A 17,640-nucleotide genomic window follows, 5' to 3' on the forward strand; every position below is an offset into this window, starting at 1 on the left:
ATTGGGTGTAAAATAGAAAAGTCGCAAGACATTAGCAATTATGTTGACTCGCACAATCGGGAATGTTTTAACAATACAATACTACCTTTAGATAATCCATAACAGAGAAAAACAGTATTAAGTTGTGTTCATTGAACAAAAAACCCAACAACAACAACAACCCCAAACCAAACAAACAAACAAATATAATAGCAGGCAAAAATTCATCCTTTATTAAATCAAACACCATAAAAATCAAGGTGTAAAATGGAATCAGAGAGATTGGTTTGTCTCACACAATTGGGAATGCTTTCTTGAACTTACATTTTTTTTGTAAGACCTACCTATAAATCACCCATAAGAAAGAAAAACAGTATGAAGGCCTGTTTGAATTTGTATGTTAAATAGATATTCGTCTTCTTCATGTTAGCTTACTAAAATTTCATATTAATGACAACTTTCAGCCAATCAGATGCCGATCTCGGAAACGACTCTAATCTCTATTGTTGTTGGTAGTGTGGGACTTCTAAACATCCTTGTGGTTGTTCTGATGGCCAGGAATAAAAAAAAGCATCGTAAAAGTAATACCTTTTTTGTATTTACTCTGTTCGATTCAGGAAAAAAAATGAATGCTTATAAGTCCAATGAATTCATTGATTCACATATTGTGCTGCAATGGTAAACTGTTTTGTTCTTCTACAGAAAAAAGTCTCTCCTCCTTCGAAAGGTAAAATTAATTTGGAGATTTAAACATACGGAAAGTATTACGCTTTAGTTATTGCTTTCAAGTATATAGGTATATTGATTTTTTCACCTTTGTTGATAGCTAACGCAAAGAGAAAATAAGTACAGCAAAAAGCACTTAAAGTTCATCACTATAGATAGATTAATTCTGAGACTTGGTTAAAGAATTCTAGTATCAAGAGACTAGTAAAAAGTTGGAGAATTCAACAGTCTCCAAAACAATCCGACATATAAAAGTCCGCATTTCCTCTGAATGTCATGGTTTCTTTATGTTCTTTCCTTATAAATATCAGTTGCTCTTTACAGACAAAATGTTCCCTCGAGAAGCAACAGTTGTTCGATGCAAAGACCGACCAATGGTAACCTGTTAACATTTAAGTTAAATTGTTTCAACACCTACCTTTAGTATGCAAAATGTTTATGTAATTTTATCATTTAAATTGATTTATTTGTCGAATTTCAGATTTAGAGACCTCCGAAAATAACTGTGAAAGGTAATACACATCATCATAATATTTAAAGAAGGATTAATTTTTTGGGGTAAAGATTAATTGATTGGTTGTGTATTGTTTCACGTCCCTCTCAAATATCTTTCACTCATATGAAGACGTCACCATTGCCGGTGAAGGATTGCAAAATTTAGGCCTATGCTCGGCGCTTACGGCCTTTGAGCAGGGAGGGATCTTTATCGTGCAGCATCTGCTGTGACACGAGACCTCGGGTTTTTTTTTTTTTTGGGTCTCATCCGAAGAACCGCTCCCATTTAAACGCCTCTTACGAAAAGGAATACTAAAGACCTATTCTAATCCGGATCCCAACAGGACTATCAAAAAGTGTATCAATATTGTAGCTGAAATCAATGTGAATGAATAATGATTAAAATTTAATAGAGTGCATGGATGTATTTCGTATACTACTCAAAATTTGATAAGGATCACTAGGTTATATGTGTGTAATTTACCACTAACATAACAAAAGACAAATTTGACTCAGAAACCTGTTTACCCAGGTTATGAATGAAAATTCATGAACGGCATGAACTTTTATCAATACGGAATGCTTGAAATATGATAACAACACCAAAAGGCATTTCATTACAAAAAGTTAACAGCAAACCAGAGAAAGAATTACACAGTTTTTTTGGGATAGTCCATCATTACACTTAGTCGATGAAGTGTCAATACCGGGTATGGCCTCCCCTTGCATCAATGACGGCTTGACAACGTCGAGCCATGCTGTCAATAAGCACCCGGATGTTTCCAATGGGAAGGTTGTTCCATTCTTCCACGAGGGCGTTTCCGAGCTCTGCCAAAGTCGTGGGTTGTGCTCTACGGCGTGAAAGGGCAACCTACAGCATGTTCCATACATGCTCAATTGGGTTCAAGTCCGGCGAGCGCGCTGGCCAGTCCATACGGACAATTGTCTCCTGTTGAAGATACTGCTCCACCACCCTGGCGCGATGAGGACGGGCGTTATCATCCATGAGGATGAACTCGGGGCCAACAGCACCAGCGTAGGGTCTGACGTAAACATCGAGGATCTCATCCCGGTACCGCATCCCCGTCATTGTTCCTCTCTCCAGGACATGAAGATCTGTTCTTCCATCCCTGCTGATTCCACCCCAGACCATGATGGAACCACCACCATAACGGTCATGTTCACTGATGTTGGCATCATGGAAACGTTCATGTGGTCGTCGCCACACTCGGTGCCTCCTGTCTGTAAAGTCCAAACAATACCTGGACTCATCGGTGAGCAGAACTTCAACCCAATCGTTCTGTGTCCAAGTGACATGATCTTCAGCCCAGTCCAATCGCTCCCTCCGGTGTCGAACAGTCAGAGGGACTCGAATACATGCCCTTCTCGAGTTGAGACCTGCATTGTGAAACCGATTCCGTGTCGTCAGAGTGGACACATTCACCCCCGAGGCGTTCAGGAGGTCGTTACGTAGGCTGGTTGCTGTCCAGAAGGGATGACGTCGTGCCTGAAGAGCCACAAAATGGTCTTGGAATTGGGTTGTCGACCTCTGACGACCACCCCCATGTCGGTGTGCTGCTATACCAAAAGTTTGCTGTCGGTTCCAGGCCCTGTTTACAACGCTCTGGCTAACGTTTAGTGCATTTGCAACGTCACGTTGTGAATAGCCAGCGTCAAGCATTCCAATACAGCTGCCCAGTTATTCTGTCGTCAGGCGACGCCTTACACGTTGAGGGGGCATTGTGTTGATAAACGTAGTGTAAACACTCAAGTGAGTTTGAAATTTTAGAAAGAATCAGACACCGATGCCTGAGTGAAAATCGTGCAATGGTAGCAAAAGCATAAACTGTGATGAGAAACGCATTTCCCATGGCATGAAATGCACGTGCAAGTTTGTTGAAGACGTTTTTGATTTCACTTGGACACAATATTGCCAGTTATGCAGTTATTAATTTTTTAAACAAAATATCTATGATCCTTATCAAAATTTGAGTAGTATGTAAAACTTATAGTATATGTTATGAAGTGTATGCCCATAGGAACCTCAATTGCTCGTAGGAACCTCAATGTGCTTTCTTTCTTTTGCTAGGACAGTGAACTTCTCTGCTGACACTTACCTGACGCCACAATGCCTGACCTCACCGCAATCAAAATCACGTTAGTAGTTCCAAACACGATTCTTTACCTATTCCATGTGATGCACCCAGTCTAACCTTAATGTTAAATTGAGAAATTATAGAATATTCCTCTCGAACTCCAAATAAACCCTTTTCATTTTGGGATTCGTCCGAACTATAAAGAAAAAAAAAGATGTATACCAGATTTTATTCGCGACTACTTTATTTCGCGTTTCACATTGAGATACAGTAGTTCGCGGCGAGTAATTTCCGCGATCGAGCCTATAGCATACATTCAAGGACTGATTCGCGACGATGAGATTCTCACGAAATTTTCTCTCACACGATTTAAAAGTTGGTTTACAGTATATTGTTAAAGGATGTATTTCATCTCACATAAATGTGTATGATCTTAAAGAAATTTATATTTATGTAACAATTGCACATGTCCCCTGCAAATATAACTTCAGGATGTTGCCTCAAAACATAAAGTAGTATGTAGATATGATTAAGAAAGCACCTTCTCATTATTTAATAAACAAACTTTTGTAGAAATCAATATATATGCCTATGCTTTTATATTTTGTAGCCTCATGGCAATCAAAGTAAGTGATAATCTACTTTTGTATGCATTTCACTTCTCATCTGAATATTTTCAGCCTGTTCAATTTCAATGGCAAACTTAGTTTTTGTAACTAACAAACAGATGTAATTCCTAAATCTATCAACAAGTTGAAAGCAGTATACCTTCTACTCTGCTTAACTCTACAATTATATCTCCTCTCTTCAAGGGGAGACATGATTTGTACTTTCTGTCCGTCCGTCTGTCTGTCACAAAATCTTGTGAACGTTTCTCAAACTATATGGCTTATTGGATAGACTTGAAACTGTGTACAATGCTTTATTGCCATTTGCAGACGTGCATATTGGTGGGACAAGAAGATCCAATTATTTTCTTAAAAGTTATAGTGGGTCTAAAAGGGGTAGAGGATGTTAAAATAGCTCCGATAGACTTGAAAATATTTATACAATTTGTATTGTATTGTTTATTGGCTTTAAGCCTTACGGCTTACTTCTATCCCATTTCCATATATGCATATTGTAGAAACAGGAGAATCCAATCGTTATCCTGAAAACTACAGTGGATCTAAGGGGTGGAGGGTGTAAAATAATTTGTGAACTTTCTCCTCTGTGGCTTGTTGGAGTTCGTAATGGCTATGTTCCTGCTCATTTTTTCCTCCATCCCATGCAGTACATTAAGGGGAGAATGTCTCAATTGGAGCACTCTCAATTCAGGGAGCTGGGGAGACATTTTTTCATTAAAAAATATCTAGTATTCTTCTGTTTCTTTCTACAATCAAATCGTCAACGAGGCATTGATTGTAAAATCTTTGATATAATAAAGAGGCTCATTAATTCAATCGGTCACCATTGCAACCTACAAACGGATTTAGAAATCCCTTCATTCATAAACACCTATTACATACAGTGAGTAAATCCCAGGTTTGTATATTTTCAAAATGGCCGCCACAAAACGCACGTCCACTAAGTTAAGTTTGTGAATACTGAATATAGTTTGACTGGCAGTGTATTTTAATTGATTTGTTAAATGAAATAATTGCTGTGCACATAAAATGCTTTTAATGTCAATGGAACGCACACATTGTTAAAGCAGGTCTGCAACTCTGTGCATGTCTTTCACTTAATCTAGGATTTGTTAACATGGTTAATAAAGTTATGTATGATATATTCGAATTTTAACCTGTTTGTACCTGTTGCCAGTTGACACGCGTTCCATCAAAGAAAAACACACACGATTTCGACTATTTTGTACCTGTCGCGTGTCAACTAGCGATAGGTACATCAACATGTAGGAGAAATCGCACCAGCGAATTTTGCCACACTAATCCACTAAATTGTTAGTTTAGAGTACAGAAACGGGTGTTGAACAGAGCAGGGGTATTTTTATTAAGATATCCGGCGACTTTCTTTCCTCCCTTGTATTGATGATACTACTTGCATGGGATGTAATTTAAACGATGTATCAATTGCCGAAACGAGTCGGCATCTTTATCAGAACGACTTCAAAGGTTTTTTTTTCAAGAGGATTCATATTTTTATTTATCTTTTTTAATATACTTTCCACAATCCAGAAGACACACCCCTGTGAATTATTATGATATACATTCATTCTTTAATATGATAAACATTAATCTGTTGTCAGATTATAAATCATAAAAAATCATTTTAAAAAAGCTAATAAGAATCACCTGATCAACACTTGGTTCATTTTGGAAAGAACACGTGTAAAAAGCTGTCTTTTGAAACTATTCTAATTTGTATGTTTAAACTTAAAGTTTTTGTCTCATTTCATTGATAGAATACCTTAGTATTGATATCTTGATTCAAATATAAGCTTAAAAACTAGAGCATGCGTAACTTAAAAGTTTTATATACATGTACGTGATCAAAGTTTACTTTCGTATGTTATAAAACTGCCATGATTTAATTGTAGACAAAAACTATTGTTCCTACGTATGAAACTGTCCTAGCTATACGTGCATGATGCAACTTAGCATTGCGTAAAATAAATCAACTCTGAACTGACATGCAGGGGTCAGTATTTGCTCAACTATCTATTTTGTATTGTTTATAGGAGTTATGAGATTTATCACTGTTCGTTATCTTCACCTTGCATACATTTATCGATGAGACTGCATTCATAATTAGGTGCATCTGTATCGGATATTCTATATATCATCGTCGGATACCCACAGCTGGTCTCGTCTTCTACTCATCACCGCAAGCAAACTACTATGATGAGTAGAAGACGAGATCAGCCGTGGGTATCCGACGATGATATACCTGTATAATATGAAACGATCTAGTTTGCCTATACAACCTGTAATTGGGTCAAATGCTGTCTGACATACTTTATACTAATTGTTAGGCCGCCTTTGGCACACTGATTCTGACTACAGATTACTCCGTTTACCTTATCAAGATATAGGGATCACGGGCAGGTGTGACCGGTCGTCAGGGGATGCTTACTCCTCCTAGGCACATGATCCTACCTCTGGTATATCCAGGGGTCCGTGTTTGCCCAACTATCTATTTTGTGTTCCTTTCAGGAATTATGGAATAGATCACTGTTCGTTATCTTCACCTTTTCATGAAGTTTATGAAACCCCCGCCTTGTACTTCTAGTTTTCACCAAGACATTTATTTATTCAAGTTTTGTTTTGAGGAGTTTTTAAGACTTGTAAATAATCCGTGTAGCCTATATTTGTACACTTTCTGATAGGATACAATTATCCCATTTACTCTGGTCAAAGGAACAAAAAGTAATTTCCCATTAGTGATTCCAAATTCAATACTCAAAAAAGATTTGAAAATTTTCATGTTTTTCCATACACTTTTGTGATAAGCTCTGACAAATTACCATTGGATAGTTGCATTATTTTTTAGTATGCAAGCTAAGATCTAGAGGGAAAACAATTACATGTGACATTAACGGTTTTAGATTATTAAAGTCAGCAAGTCATTGCTCTGATCATTTCCCCCAAACAACAGGGCTAATTTTATCAATATCTACTATTAGAAAAGTGGGGTTATCGTCTGCAAATGATGTTAACATACAACCTTTTGTACGTTGTGGGAGAGATAAGATACGTTTCTATATGTTCAATCTTCCCACTTTTACTCGCCAATATTCTCGGCAATAGTCGTCCACATCTTAAATTGAGTAAATGTAATATATGATTTTATATAGTCTATTTGAGGGTACTTTATTTAACGTTCATGCAGCTTGGATGGGAATGAATATGCAAGTGTAGACGATCCAACCCTCATGAAAATTGTTGCCCAACGAAATCACAGTAAGTTTTATGATGTGCAATTATATGTTTCTCAGATAATGTTAATGATCTGAATTCATTTAAATGCATAATTATTAAAAGAAAGTATGTCCACTTTCATATACCAATATATGCAATTTTACTTTATTTCAGATGTTGGAATATTCCGATTAAATGGGTACTTATTTTTGTACATGCACAACAAAACTTGGTTTCAGTAAATTTTAAAGACCCGTGAATGGTCTATGCTATTCTATATCCGTGTAACGAGTTCTATTTACAAATCATAAGAATTTGGCATGAAATGAGTTTCATAAAAAAAACACTTTAGCTATCGATCTTACGTTTTATTTTGGTAATTTTACAGATATAACATCTGATGTCATACTGTCATTTTTAAAATTGTATTTGACTGTGTATTATTGTTTTGTTTTTTGTTTTGGTTGCATTCCTCGTCTAACTCCTGTAAAGTGCCTCATAGTAATTTGTTTTATATAAGTCGTTATATAATATTTTATTATTATTAAAGAAAAAAGTTTAAAGATGTACATGTGAATGGTTAAATATATGAATTATCATTGTATAGTGGTGATCCAGTGAACACTGGCAGTGTGCCAAACCTCCCATCCCGAGTAACTCGAAACGTTAGTGAAACCATGGTAACTCCTAACGCTTGTCCAGGAAACGAGTACTTGGAGATGGAAAAGACAGCAGGTAAAGTTTCTTTGACAAGTGAAATAAGTACATCTTATTAAGGACAAACTGTCAAAACGTAGTACTACTATCAATCATTTTACGTCATTATGTTTATCTACTGAGGTACTATAAAAACGCAGCACTGGGTAATTTTAATTTTTGTTCTCTATTTTTTTTTATTTCATGTATTCGTTGAGAGTTTTACATACGTTATTTGAAGAAGCTACAGCTAGTCTATACTTGGATTTTTCAACACCTGAATATAGACTGAACTCTATGATAATGGATGTTGCCAATCACAGGTTCTTTAAACCAGCAAGGGTCATGGATGATATTCCTTCCAAATCATGCCGTCAGTTCCTTAAGCTCAAATTTACAAAGGAATATATGCCGTCAACATAAGCAACATTCTTCGTCATAAAAGGGTTCATTGTCAGAATGGTTAAACGCATAAGAGGAATATTAAAATCCCGCATTAGACATATTAAAACAAAAGTACGTGCCTTTATCCTTCTGTGTTTAGTAAACCAGAAGTGATAAAAGAATTAGATAGGTTACATGAGGAATATGTTTTAAAACCAGATCCTGAGATCCGCTCACTTAGATCGCTACACTAGGATCTGACGTAACCCCATATAGGGTCACGTCCGCATGACCTTTCGCTTGGAATATGCATGAGAACTATCAGGCAATCAGATTGCGCCATACAGACAATGATGGCTAATTAGGCGGTTCCTGGCAATTCGTAAACAAATTGCTGTAATCTCTCTCCCACGAAGTTTATTCCACACTGTAAAGTTGTATATTCTCGCATAACGAATTTTAAACTTTCGCGATAATGCCTAATCTATTCCGTTCATTCAAACAACAAAACGTACGATATGAAATATACCCAAATTAAATTAATTGTGAATTCAGATTTATGTATGAATAGGGACGGGTACGAATTGAATAGTTTTCAAGATGGTTTACTTAAATAACGCGAGGAATATAACGCCAGTCGACGTAAACGGTGCATTGTGACGTCGCATCTAGCTGCGATATGTTTTCTTTCAAACCAAACAATCGCATCCATTTTCCTTGAATTGTGAACTCCATCGGGATTGTTTAGCGTTTGAATGAAAGAAAACCCACAGAGAATATAGACGTTGTTTAAATCGCATGTTTTGACAGGTGTGCAGTCGTCCGTCAAACGCGCAGCCATTTTTTTTTATTTTTTTTTTTTTTTGATTTTTTTTTTTTGCATCTCTAACGCGTAAATAATGACGCAAAGGTTCATGGGAGAAAAATTATCGTGGGTATAAATCGACAGGGTCAATTTGATTGGCTTAATGAAAGGTCATGCGGACATGACCCTATATGGGGCTACGTCAGATCCTAGTGTAGCGATCTAAGTGAGCGGATCTCAGGATCTGGTTTTAATGAGATTGGCTCATTATTACAACTGTATTTTAAACGAACTTTGCATTAATTCCATTTTGGTAATCATACTTATAATCCAACTGCCCTTTCAAAAGGTGAAATTCTTCAAAACCATGCTTCAGTTTTAGACACATTTAATATCCCAGTCAATGGGTGGAATGAAATGAGTTACCTTACCTATACTGAATTCCTAAACTACATAAAAACCCTTACAAACAAAGATGCATTGCTGGATCCAGTAAGTGCTCTAGGAAGCCCTTATCTTTGCTCCTCACGAAAATATTAACAGCTGTGACGGAGAAATTTCAAACTTACTGTGCGACTACATATGCCAGAAGTGGTGTTAATCAAATGTGGATAATAATTTTTTTTAAACAACTTTAATAAACTTGAAATCGCAAAACTTTTCCCAAATCAATAACATCAAAACCTATGACTTTTGAACACTATACACGACCATTCCTCACGATGAATTAAAGACTATACTTTTTGACATCAGAGACAGTTGCTTCGTCAACAAAAATGGAAAAAGGAAATATTATTGATGAGATTGATCACTGTTCGTTATATTCACCTTTCATCTAGTGATCAGTCATTCAAAAACTTACTTTGTTAAACACCACTCTGATTCCACGCACAAGTACTCTGAAGTTGAAATAAAAAATATGCTAAAGTTCCTCATTGACAATATCTTTGTGATCTTTGGTGATCAGGTCTTCGAACAGTCTGTTGGAATTCCCATGAGCACGGATTGTGTTCCTTTCTTGGCTGACATGTTTCTATATTCATATGAAGCAGAATTTATTCAAAAACGTCTACGTGAGAAGAAAAAAACCCTTGGTGTGGCCTTCAATTCGACATTTAGATATATCGATGACGTTTTGTCTATTAACAATAATAACGTTCATTCATATGTCGATTCGATATATCCCTGTGAGCTCGAAATAAAAGACACCACAGAGTCGTCCACTTCTGCTTCATACTTAGATATTTTATTGAAAGTAGACATTAACGGCAAACTGCCAACTCAACTTTATCGTCAACATCCCATATTTATGTAGCAATATTCCATTATCACCTGCATGTCGTGTTTATATCTCTCAACTGATTCGATACGCATGAGCTTGTCCTGCGTATAGTCAATTTTTAAATCGAGGCAAGCTACTGACTAACAAGTTGATGGTACAGGGGTTTAAACTGTCGCGATTGAAATCAGCATTTCTCAAATTATATGATCGTTATAACGATATGCAAGGTGAAGATAACGAACAGTGATCAATCTCATAACTCCTACAAGCAATACAAAATAGATAGTTGGGCAAACACGGACCCCTGGACACACCAGAGGTGGGATCAGGTGCCTAGGAGGAGTAAGCATCCCCTGTTGACCGGTCACACCCGCCGTGAGCCCCATATCCTGATCAGGTAAACGGAGTTATCCGCAGTCAAAATCAGTGTGCCAAGAACGCCTTAACAATCGGTATGAAACACGTCAGACATTATTTGACCCAATGCGAGGTCGTATTGACGAACTAGATCGTTATAACGACCATAGAATTTGCGAAATGCTGACTTCAATCGAGACTGTTGAAATCCCTGTACCATCAACTTGTTTGTCAGTAGCTTACCTCGATTTAAAAACTGATTATACCCAGAACAAGCTCTTGCATATCGAATCAGTTGAGATATATAAACACCATATGCAGGTGATAATGGAATATTGCTACATAAATGTGGGAAGTTGACGATGAAGAAGCTGAAATCATCCCGTTTGTCATACAGTTGAGTTGTTAGTTTGCCGTTAATGTCTACTTTCAATAAAATATCTAATATAGTTCGTCAATACAACCTATCATAAGGTCAAATGCTGTCTGACGTGTTTCATACCGAGTGTTAGGCCGTTCTTGGCACACTGATTTTGACTACGGAAAACTCCGTTTAACTGAGCAGGATATAGGGCTCACGGTGGGTGTGACCGGTCGACAGGGGATGCTTACTCCTAGGCACCTGATCCTACCTCTGGTGTGTCCAGGGGTCCGTGTTTGCTTATAGGAGTTATGAAATTTATCACTGTTCGTTATTTTCACTTGTCATTTGAAACATGTCCTATTCCGGGTACACAATCTTTAATAAATAAAGTCATATACATGTATCCGAGAATTTAACGCGGCATTGCTGTTCCCTGAAAGGCTACAGAGGAATGGGCAACAATTCTGGTTTGGTTCACTAATACTTGGTATGCCCACCATTAACATTTATGACGGCACGTGGACAACGTTCAATTGACTGACAAATGTTTGAGGAATATTCTGTCACTCTTAACAACATCCTTTCCATTTCTTGTGAATTCCGAGGCTGGTGGCTGCACATACGTCTACCAATCTCGTTCTAAACATGTTTAATTGGATTAAGGTCTGGGGATATGTCAAGCCAATCAAGGACATTGATGCCATTTCTATAAAGAAAATTCCATATCAATTTCGCAGTGTGCGCGCGCATTGTCCTGCTGAAAAACTAATCTGCTACCTTGTATGTGTTGCTTTATCAATGGCGCCAACACAGACTACAGAACGTCTTCTAAGTTTCCGTGCAAAATTGGGAGCGAAAACTGGTGTTTATCGCACTCCAAGCCAGGATACTACTTCCGCCACACCTGTCTCGTTCAAGCACGCAATTGTCTACGTAACTTTTATGTAAAATTGTATTCCCCCGTCCGCATTAATGACGCTGAATTTTGATCCGTCAGGAAACAAGACCCGTGTCCAATTTTGGCGTTGATTTATCCGCTGTCGGGCCCACCACACTCTATAACCTCAATAATTAGGTTTAAGTGGTAAAAAAGTCTTCTGCAGAAAATTCTAAAGTGTTTCAGTGTTCAAGGAACTGTTTTACGGTTAATTGCCCTACCAAATACCAGTTACCGTATGATCGCCTGGTCACGTGATGTCACAAATGGTCGACCACGTCTTTTTTGTATTGTAAAATGTCTGAAGATATCAATGAAAGCGCTAACGTTTAACATACATGTTGCCTTTACTTTTACCCTTTATCCTTTTGTACAGGTATACCAAAGTCAACTATGTCTCCAAGGTAAAGATTTTTATAATCAACTTTCCGTAGAATGATTCACATCAAAGCGATAGAGAGAGGTACTAGTATATAATTATACACTTTGTCAATTCAGCTTGCAGTTTAAAATCCCTAACCAAACCATTAGCGAAGACTTTGAATTCACTCATTACGTCTCTATGGATGATGAAGATGGTACGTTGAACCCTTTTGTAAAAATCTAAATGATTCTATAAATCCAAATTCATTATAGTTTTAGACGTCTTTATGATAAAGTGATTTGTTTTTTATGCGAACTGGGGAGGCATGAATTCAAGCAGACGAATCTGACGTCAGGAAACGTCGTCTGAAATATCAGGCCGAATTTTTCCATTTTTGATACTTACTAATTTTTTTTTCATATCCTATGAAGATAAGAAAAGTCCAGAGGTTCAGAATGGTGGCTACAGTCAAATATGAACATAAGAAAAGTCCGGAAGTTCAGAATGCATGGTGGCTACAATGATGTTGAATATTGCAAATAGAAAGTGACTTCTTGTTTCCGTTGGTTTATCAGTTTGGAGAATAAAAAAAAATGTTTTGTGTTTAAACTGATTTATTCATCAGCTACAACAAAGTTGTAAACTTTTTGTGACTCTTTCCTTTGCACCATTGCGATCAAGTTAATTCATAAAGAATTCCTAACATCACAGGGACAGGTTTGGAGTTTTCTGGTTTGGTGCTTTCTAGAAGACCGCGCTAGCATTGAGTATAGCAGTTCTGAACGGTTGGAAAAAATACAGTTGGAAAATCAACAAAATCTAAATTAGTTTAAATTTTATCAATTTTAAAAATACTTTCACATGAACATATTTTTCAAAAGATAAACACAATCGACCATATTTCAGGGGCGTCGACAAGTATTTGACATTGCCATGATTGGGGAGGCGAACTGGATCGAAAACGGTCGAGGGTCTTACTAACATGTTTTGACTTAATTAAATCAGATTTCCAGCTGAATCTTGATATTCTTTTCCTATTCTGTCAATGTCATAAAGACACCACCTGATAATACTTATAAGTCAGGTCCCAGTATCATGTAACAAACTCGGACTTGTGTCAAAATTCCTATCACCTGTAAAATGTTCATTACTTTTGAACTGAAACTCTTAATTTGCAGACACTAGATTTGATGAAGCAATATTGAATAACAATTCTCTTTTGGAAACATTGACTTGTCAATCATTTAATCGCAATATTCATATTTTGAATTAAACTTAAGATGTTCTATGATCTTTTGCCTGAAAATAAAAGGGAGGGGAAAAAAATGAAAATTAAAAAAAAAACCACTATCACAAATATCATATTTAGTGTAATTAATGTATTTGAACCGACGATTTCAAGACATGTAGTACACAAAATTTGTTTCCATTTAAAATATCAGAGTAGATAAAATGTAATATTTTGATACTTCATCATAATGTGATCATACGTATGGAACGTTTAAATAGCTTTCACACTTGACTCCATTAACCACAGATCGCCGTTATACTCGCCGCTCCAATGAGTAGACATCGCCGTTACGAATCTTTTAATTTTGTCTTTGGTTTTTATTTAATTATATTTATTACTATTATTATTGGGGGGGGGGGGGCGAAATTATTGGGACGGCCCCTGCATTTGAAGCGGTTGCGGAATGCGTAGTGTTATATTTTGCTATTTATAGGTAGAGATAACAGAATCACCATTTTAAATTGCGTAAGAAAATGAAAAAATCATTAGCAATTCTTGAAAAAAAAATTTAAAAAGAAACCTTGTTTCGGCTGTGAATTTTCAAGTTAAGATGAAACAAAGGAAATTCATAAAATACTGTACATATAGAGCTTTAACAACCGTTCAAACAATCAAAAACCGAAGTAATAGAAAACGATGTAGTCCTCTTCCCATGCAGGAGCTTAAAATGGCATGGTAATGTCTAACGAAAAGGGAAAACAGACAAAAATTAAGGAAGCTATTCAAATGTAAAATTAAATACGGTGCCAATTTTGATGCACCAGATGCGCATTTCGACAAATAATGTCTCTTCAGTGATGCTCAACCGAAATGTTTGAAATCCGAAATAACAATGAAGTTTTAGAGCTATTATAGGGAAAAAACAGTGTGCCAAAAAAAGTGGAGTCAAATTCGTCTAAGGATAAGAGCTATGCGCGAGGGGGATACTGCTTAATTTGGAAATGAATTTCTAAATTTTAAAACGGCAATTAAATATACATCCGTATTTTCAAGCTAGTAACGAAGTACTTACATGTAGCTACTGGGCTGTAGAGACCCTCGGGGACTAACAGTCCACCTGAAGAGGCCTCGACCCAGGGGTCATAATGTAAAACTTAAATACGGTACCAATTTTGATGCACCAGATGCGCATTTCGACAAATAATGTCTTTTCAGTGATGCTCAACCGAAATGTTTGAAATCCAAAATAACAATGAAGTTTTAGAGCTATTATAGGGGGAAACAGTGTGCCAAAAAGTGGAGTCAACCTCGTCTAAGGATAAGAGCTATGCGTGAGGGGGATAATCCTTAATTTGGAAATGAATTTTTAAATTTTAAAACAGCAATTAGATATACATCTGTATTTTCAAGCTAGTAACGAAGTACGCCGAGCGTAGGCCTGCATGTTGCATCCCTTCACCGGCAATGGTGACGTCTCCATATGAGTGAAATATTCTCGAGTGGACATTAAACAATATACAATTAATCAATGTATTATTCTAAAAGCTAGGAAGTGTGAGCCCAACCTTGGTCTATAACTACAGCTATAAGTGGGGAGGTCCTTTGCATGTTGAATGTTCTTTCCTATAATGGTGAAGTAGATTATTTTATATGGTGTGTGACAAATTTTCATGTTTAATGTTCTTCCTTTCCTATAATGGTGAAACAGATTATGAACTTTTTATCCAGCATGTGACACATTTTCATGTTTACCTTTCTTCCCTTTCCTATAATGGTGAATGGTTATTAATTCTTATCCGATATGCAGTGTAAGTCTATGATGCAGAAATAGGTGGGGTTATTTTTAAAGTCAACATCAAACACTTGGTCATGCTTGTCGTGCATTGAATCTATTTGTAAACTGCCAAAGCCTGAATATTAATTCAGTACTAGTATTCTAATATTGATAAGGATAACTTGACCGTTTGGAGGCGCATGACTACGGGTGTGCACTTGTTTCCACATCAACTTGCAGAAAAGGATGGAAATGTCAGTTAAAAATGAACAAGATAAGAAATAAAAGGTATAAATAAAACTATGATATACAGGTATTAATTGTATAACACCTATTTGTATGGGTTTCATCAATTGGTTCTGTTATTTGAAAACAATTAACTTTCACAATATTCAGTTTGAAAAGAAACGTTTTAAATTCAGCAGAACAACATTAGTAAATCGTCAGAACAACGAGCATAAACAGAAAATATATGGAGGATGTTAAATCTGGTTCTACAAGACACCGACTATTCTGCCATGTTTCAGTGCAACGATGCCGAATTTCAATAGGATAGCTTCAAAATTCTATATATACATGTATAATCATCTTTAATAAAAACTTAAATTTAGCTCCCAGAAAAGCTGTAAAATCACTAGCTGCAGAACTGTAGCTCTCTGAAAAAATATTTTGACATAACAGAGAGCTACAGAGCCACCCCTTATAAAAACCTTCGATTTACGGCGCACAAAAAGCTGCGCACGGTTGAGGCCTTATATCGTTGTATTCTTGAGTTGCTGTCATAAATTTACTATCAAAAAATTCTTAACATATTTTCCTACTATACTTGTGTCTAAACTATGGCATGTCAAACGTTGCAATATTTGATCTTTTCCATTTGTATTGTATAATTTTCCATTTGTATTCTATATTTTCCATTTGCATTGTATAATTTTTCATTTGCATTGTATAATTTACATTTGTATTGTATAATTTTCCATTTGTATTCTATATTTTCCATTTGTATTGTATAATTTTCCATTTGTATTCTATATTTTCCATTTGTATTATATATTTTTTTCGTTTGCATTGTATAATTTCCATTTGCATTGCAAAATCTTTCATTTGTATTGCATCCGAGGGATTGTTTATTTTGATTTGTTTCGAAGGATTTCATTAGTTTAGGTCCCACTTATATTTAGCCGTCACCAGCTGCAGGTGACGTACCACAAATAAACTTACTATGCTACATGTATGGGCACAGTGGCGTAACATTGGGGGTACTTTAACGTGTCAACGCCTGTCGATATTTACGTCCAAGGTTTGATGCAGCCATGACACGAGTAGAACTCGAACATGCAAATTTACGGTTACGAACCAAAGGGCATATCACTGAACTACCGCGATCGGTTCCATATAAGGACTAGTTGAACATACATGTAGCTAGCAATGAGGAATCTTGCACCGGGAGACCCCCCCCCCTCCCTTCACAAATATGATATTTTATATATAGATGTCGAAAAAAGCATGCATGTACGTTTTATTTTATCAGAAGGCACTTGTTCCAGGGGCGGATCCAGGAATTGCGGTTACGGGGCGCCACTTTATGAGGCAGGGGGTCTGGGGGCCGCCTTAAGGCGGCCCCTAGTGGGTCCAGGGCGAAGCCCTGGTAGGGGTCAAGGGGGCAAAGTCCCCGGAAGCTCCTGCATGGATTTTACAGATTTCATAGGGCTTGAAATAGTAAATTAGTGAAATTAGTAAAATGACGCAAATTTTAAGGGTTTCTGGAAAAATTAAGTTCTCTCAATAAAGTACTTCAAGAAATCAAAAGATTTTGTCATTTATTTCTCCGGGAATGGAAGAAATTATTGCTTCTTTTATTGTTTAATACATTTGTCTATACAAGATACTAAGATTTACTTTAAATTTGGAAATTTTGAGGGGGGAGGGGGCGCCGGCTGCGTTCCCCCTTAAATCCGCCACTGACTTCGCCCTCCCCATGCAACTCCCCTCCCCCTCCACCAAGGCTTTGCACTGGACTCACTAGGGATCTTAAGACAGTCCCCAGACATCCAGCAGTTTACTGCATCCTTTCGTTCAGAATTATCTAGATCAGCCAGTGGTTAAATAGGAGACTAATTTGAATATGTTGATCACATTAGACGCATAAAAGCGATCAATTAATGGGGGGAGGGGGTTGGTTGTTACGCCATTACACTTAGCAAATACGATACATTCGTGCGAAACGTGGCTCCTGAACTTTACCTCTTCACATCTCGCGCATTACCAAATTCGATAAACGATAACTTAAGAT

General features: G+C 36.8%; 1 protein-coding gene across 4 annotated transcripts in view; it reads left to right on the forward strand.

Annotated features, from left to right (window-relative positions):
- The window catches only part of LOC125678088 (uncharacterized), a 51,874-nt gene extending 38,923 nt beyond the window's left edge, over nt 1-12,951 (forward strand). For 3 of the 4 annotated variants that reach the window (XM_056153757.1, XM_056153759.1, XM_056153758.1), the window contains 12 exons: nt 444-560; nt 682-706; nt 1,030-1,082; nt 1,187-1,217; nt 3,290-3,357; nt 3,907-3,922; nt 7,125-7,195; nt 7,328-7,352; nt 7,761-7,888; nt 12,355-12,382; nt 12,477-12,556; nt 12,774-12,951. In XM_056153757.1, the coding sequence (XP_056009732.1) occupies nt 444-560; nt 682-706; nt 1,030-1,082; nt 1,187-1,217; nt 3,290-3,357; nt 3,907-3,922; nt 7,125-7,195; nt 7,328-7,352; nt 7,761-7,888; nt 12,355-12,382; nt 12,477-12,556; nt 12,774-12,820 (689 nt within the window). In that variant the 3' untranslated portion in view covers nt 12,821-12,951. Of the gene's footprint in view, nt 1-443; nt 561-681; nt 707-1,029; nt 1,083-1,186; nt 1,218-3,289; nt 3,358-3,906; nt 3,923-5,832; nt 6,118-7,124; nt 7,196-7,327; nt 7,353-7,760; nt 7,889-12,354; nt 12,383-12,476; nt 12,557-12,773 lie in introns of those variants that run through there. The other variant, XM_056153760.1, reaches the window with a different exon arrangement.
- Nucleotides 12,952-17,640: the final 4,689 nt, after the last annotated feature.

This window comes from Ostrea edulis, chromosome 2, assembly GCF_947568905.1.
Source record: "Ostrea edulis chromosome 2, xbOstEdul1.1, whole genome shotgun sequence".
Taxonomy (NCBI): Eukaryota; Metazoa; Mollusca; class Bivalvia; order Ostreida; family Ostreidae; genus Ostrea; species Ostrea edulis.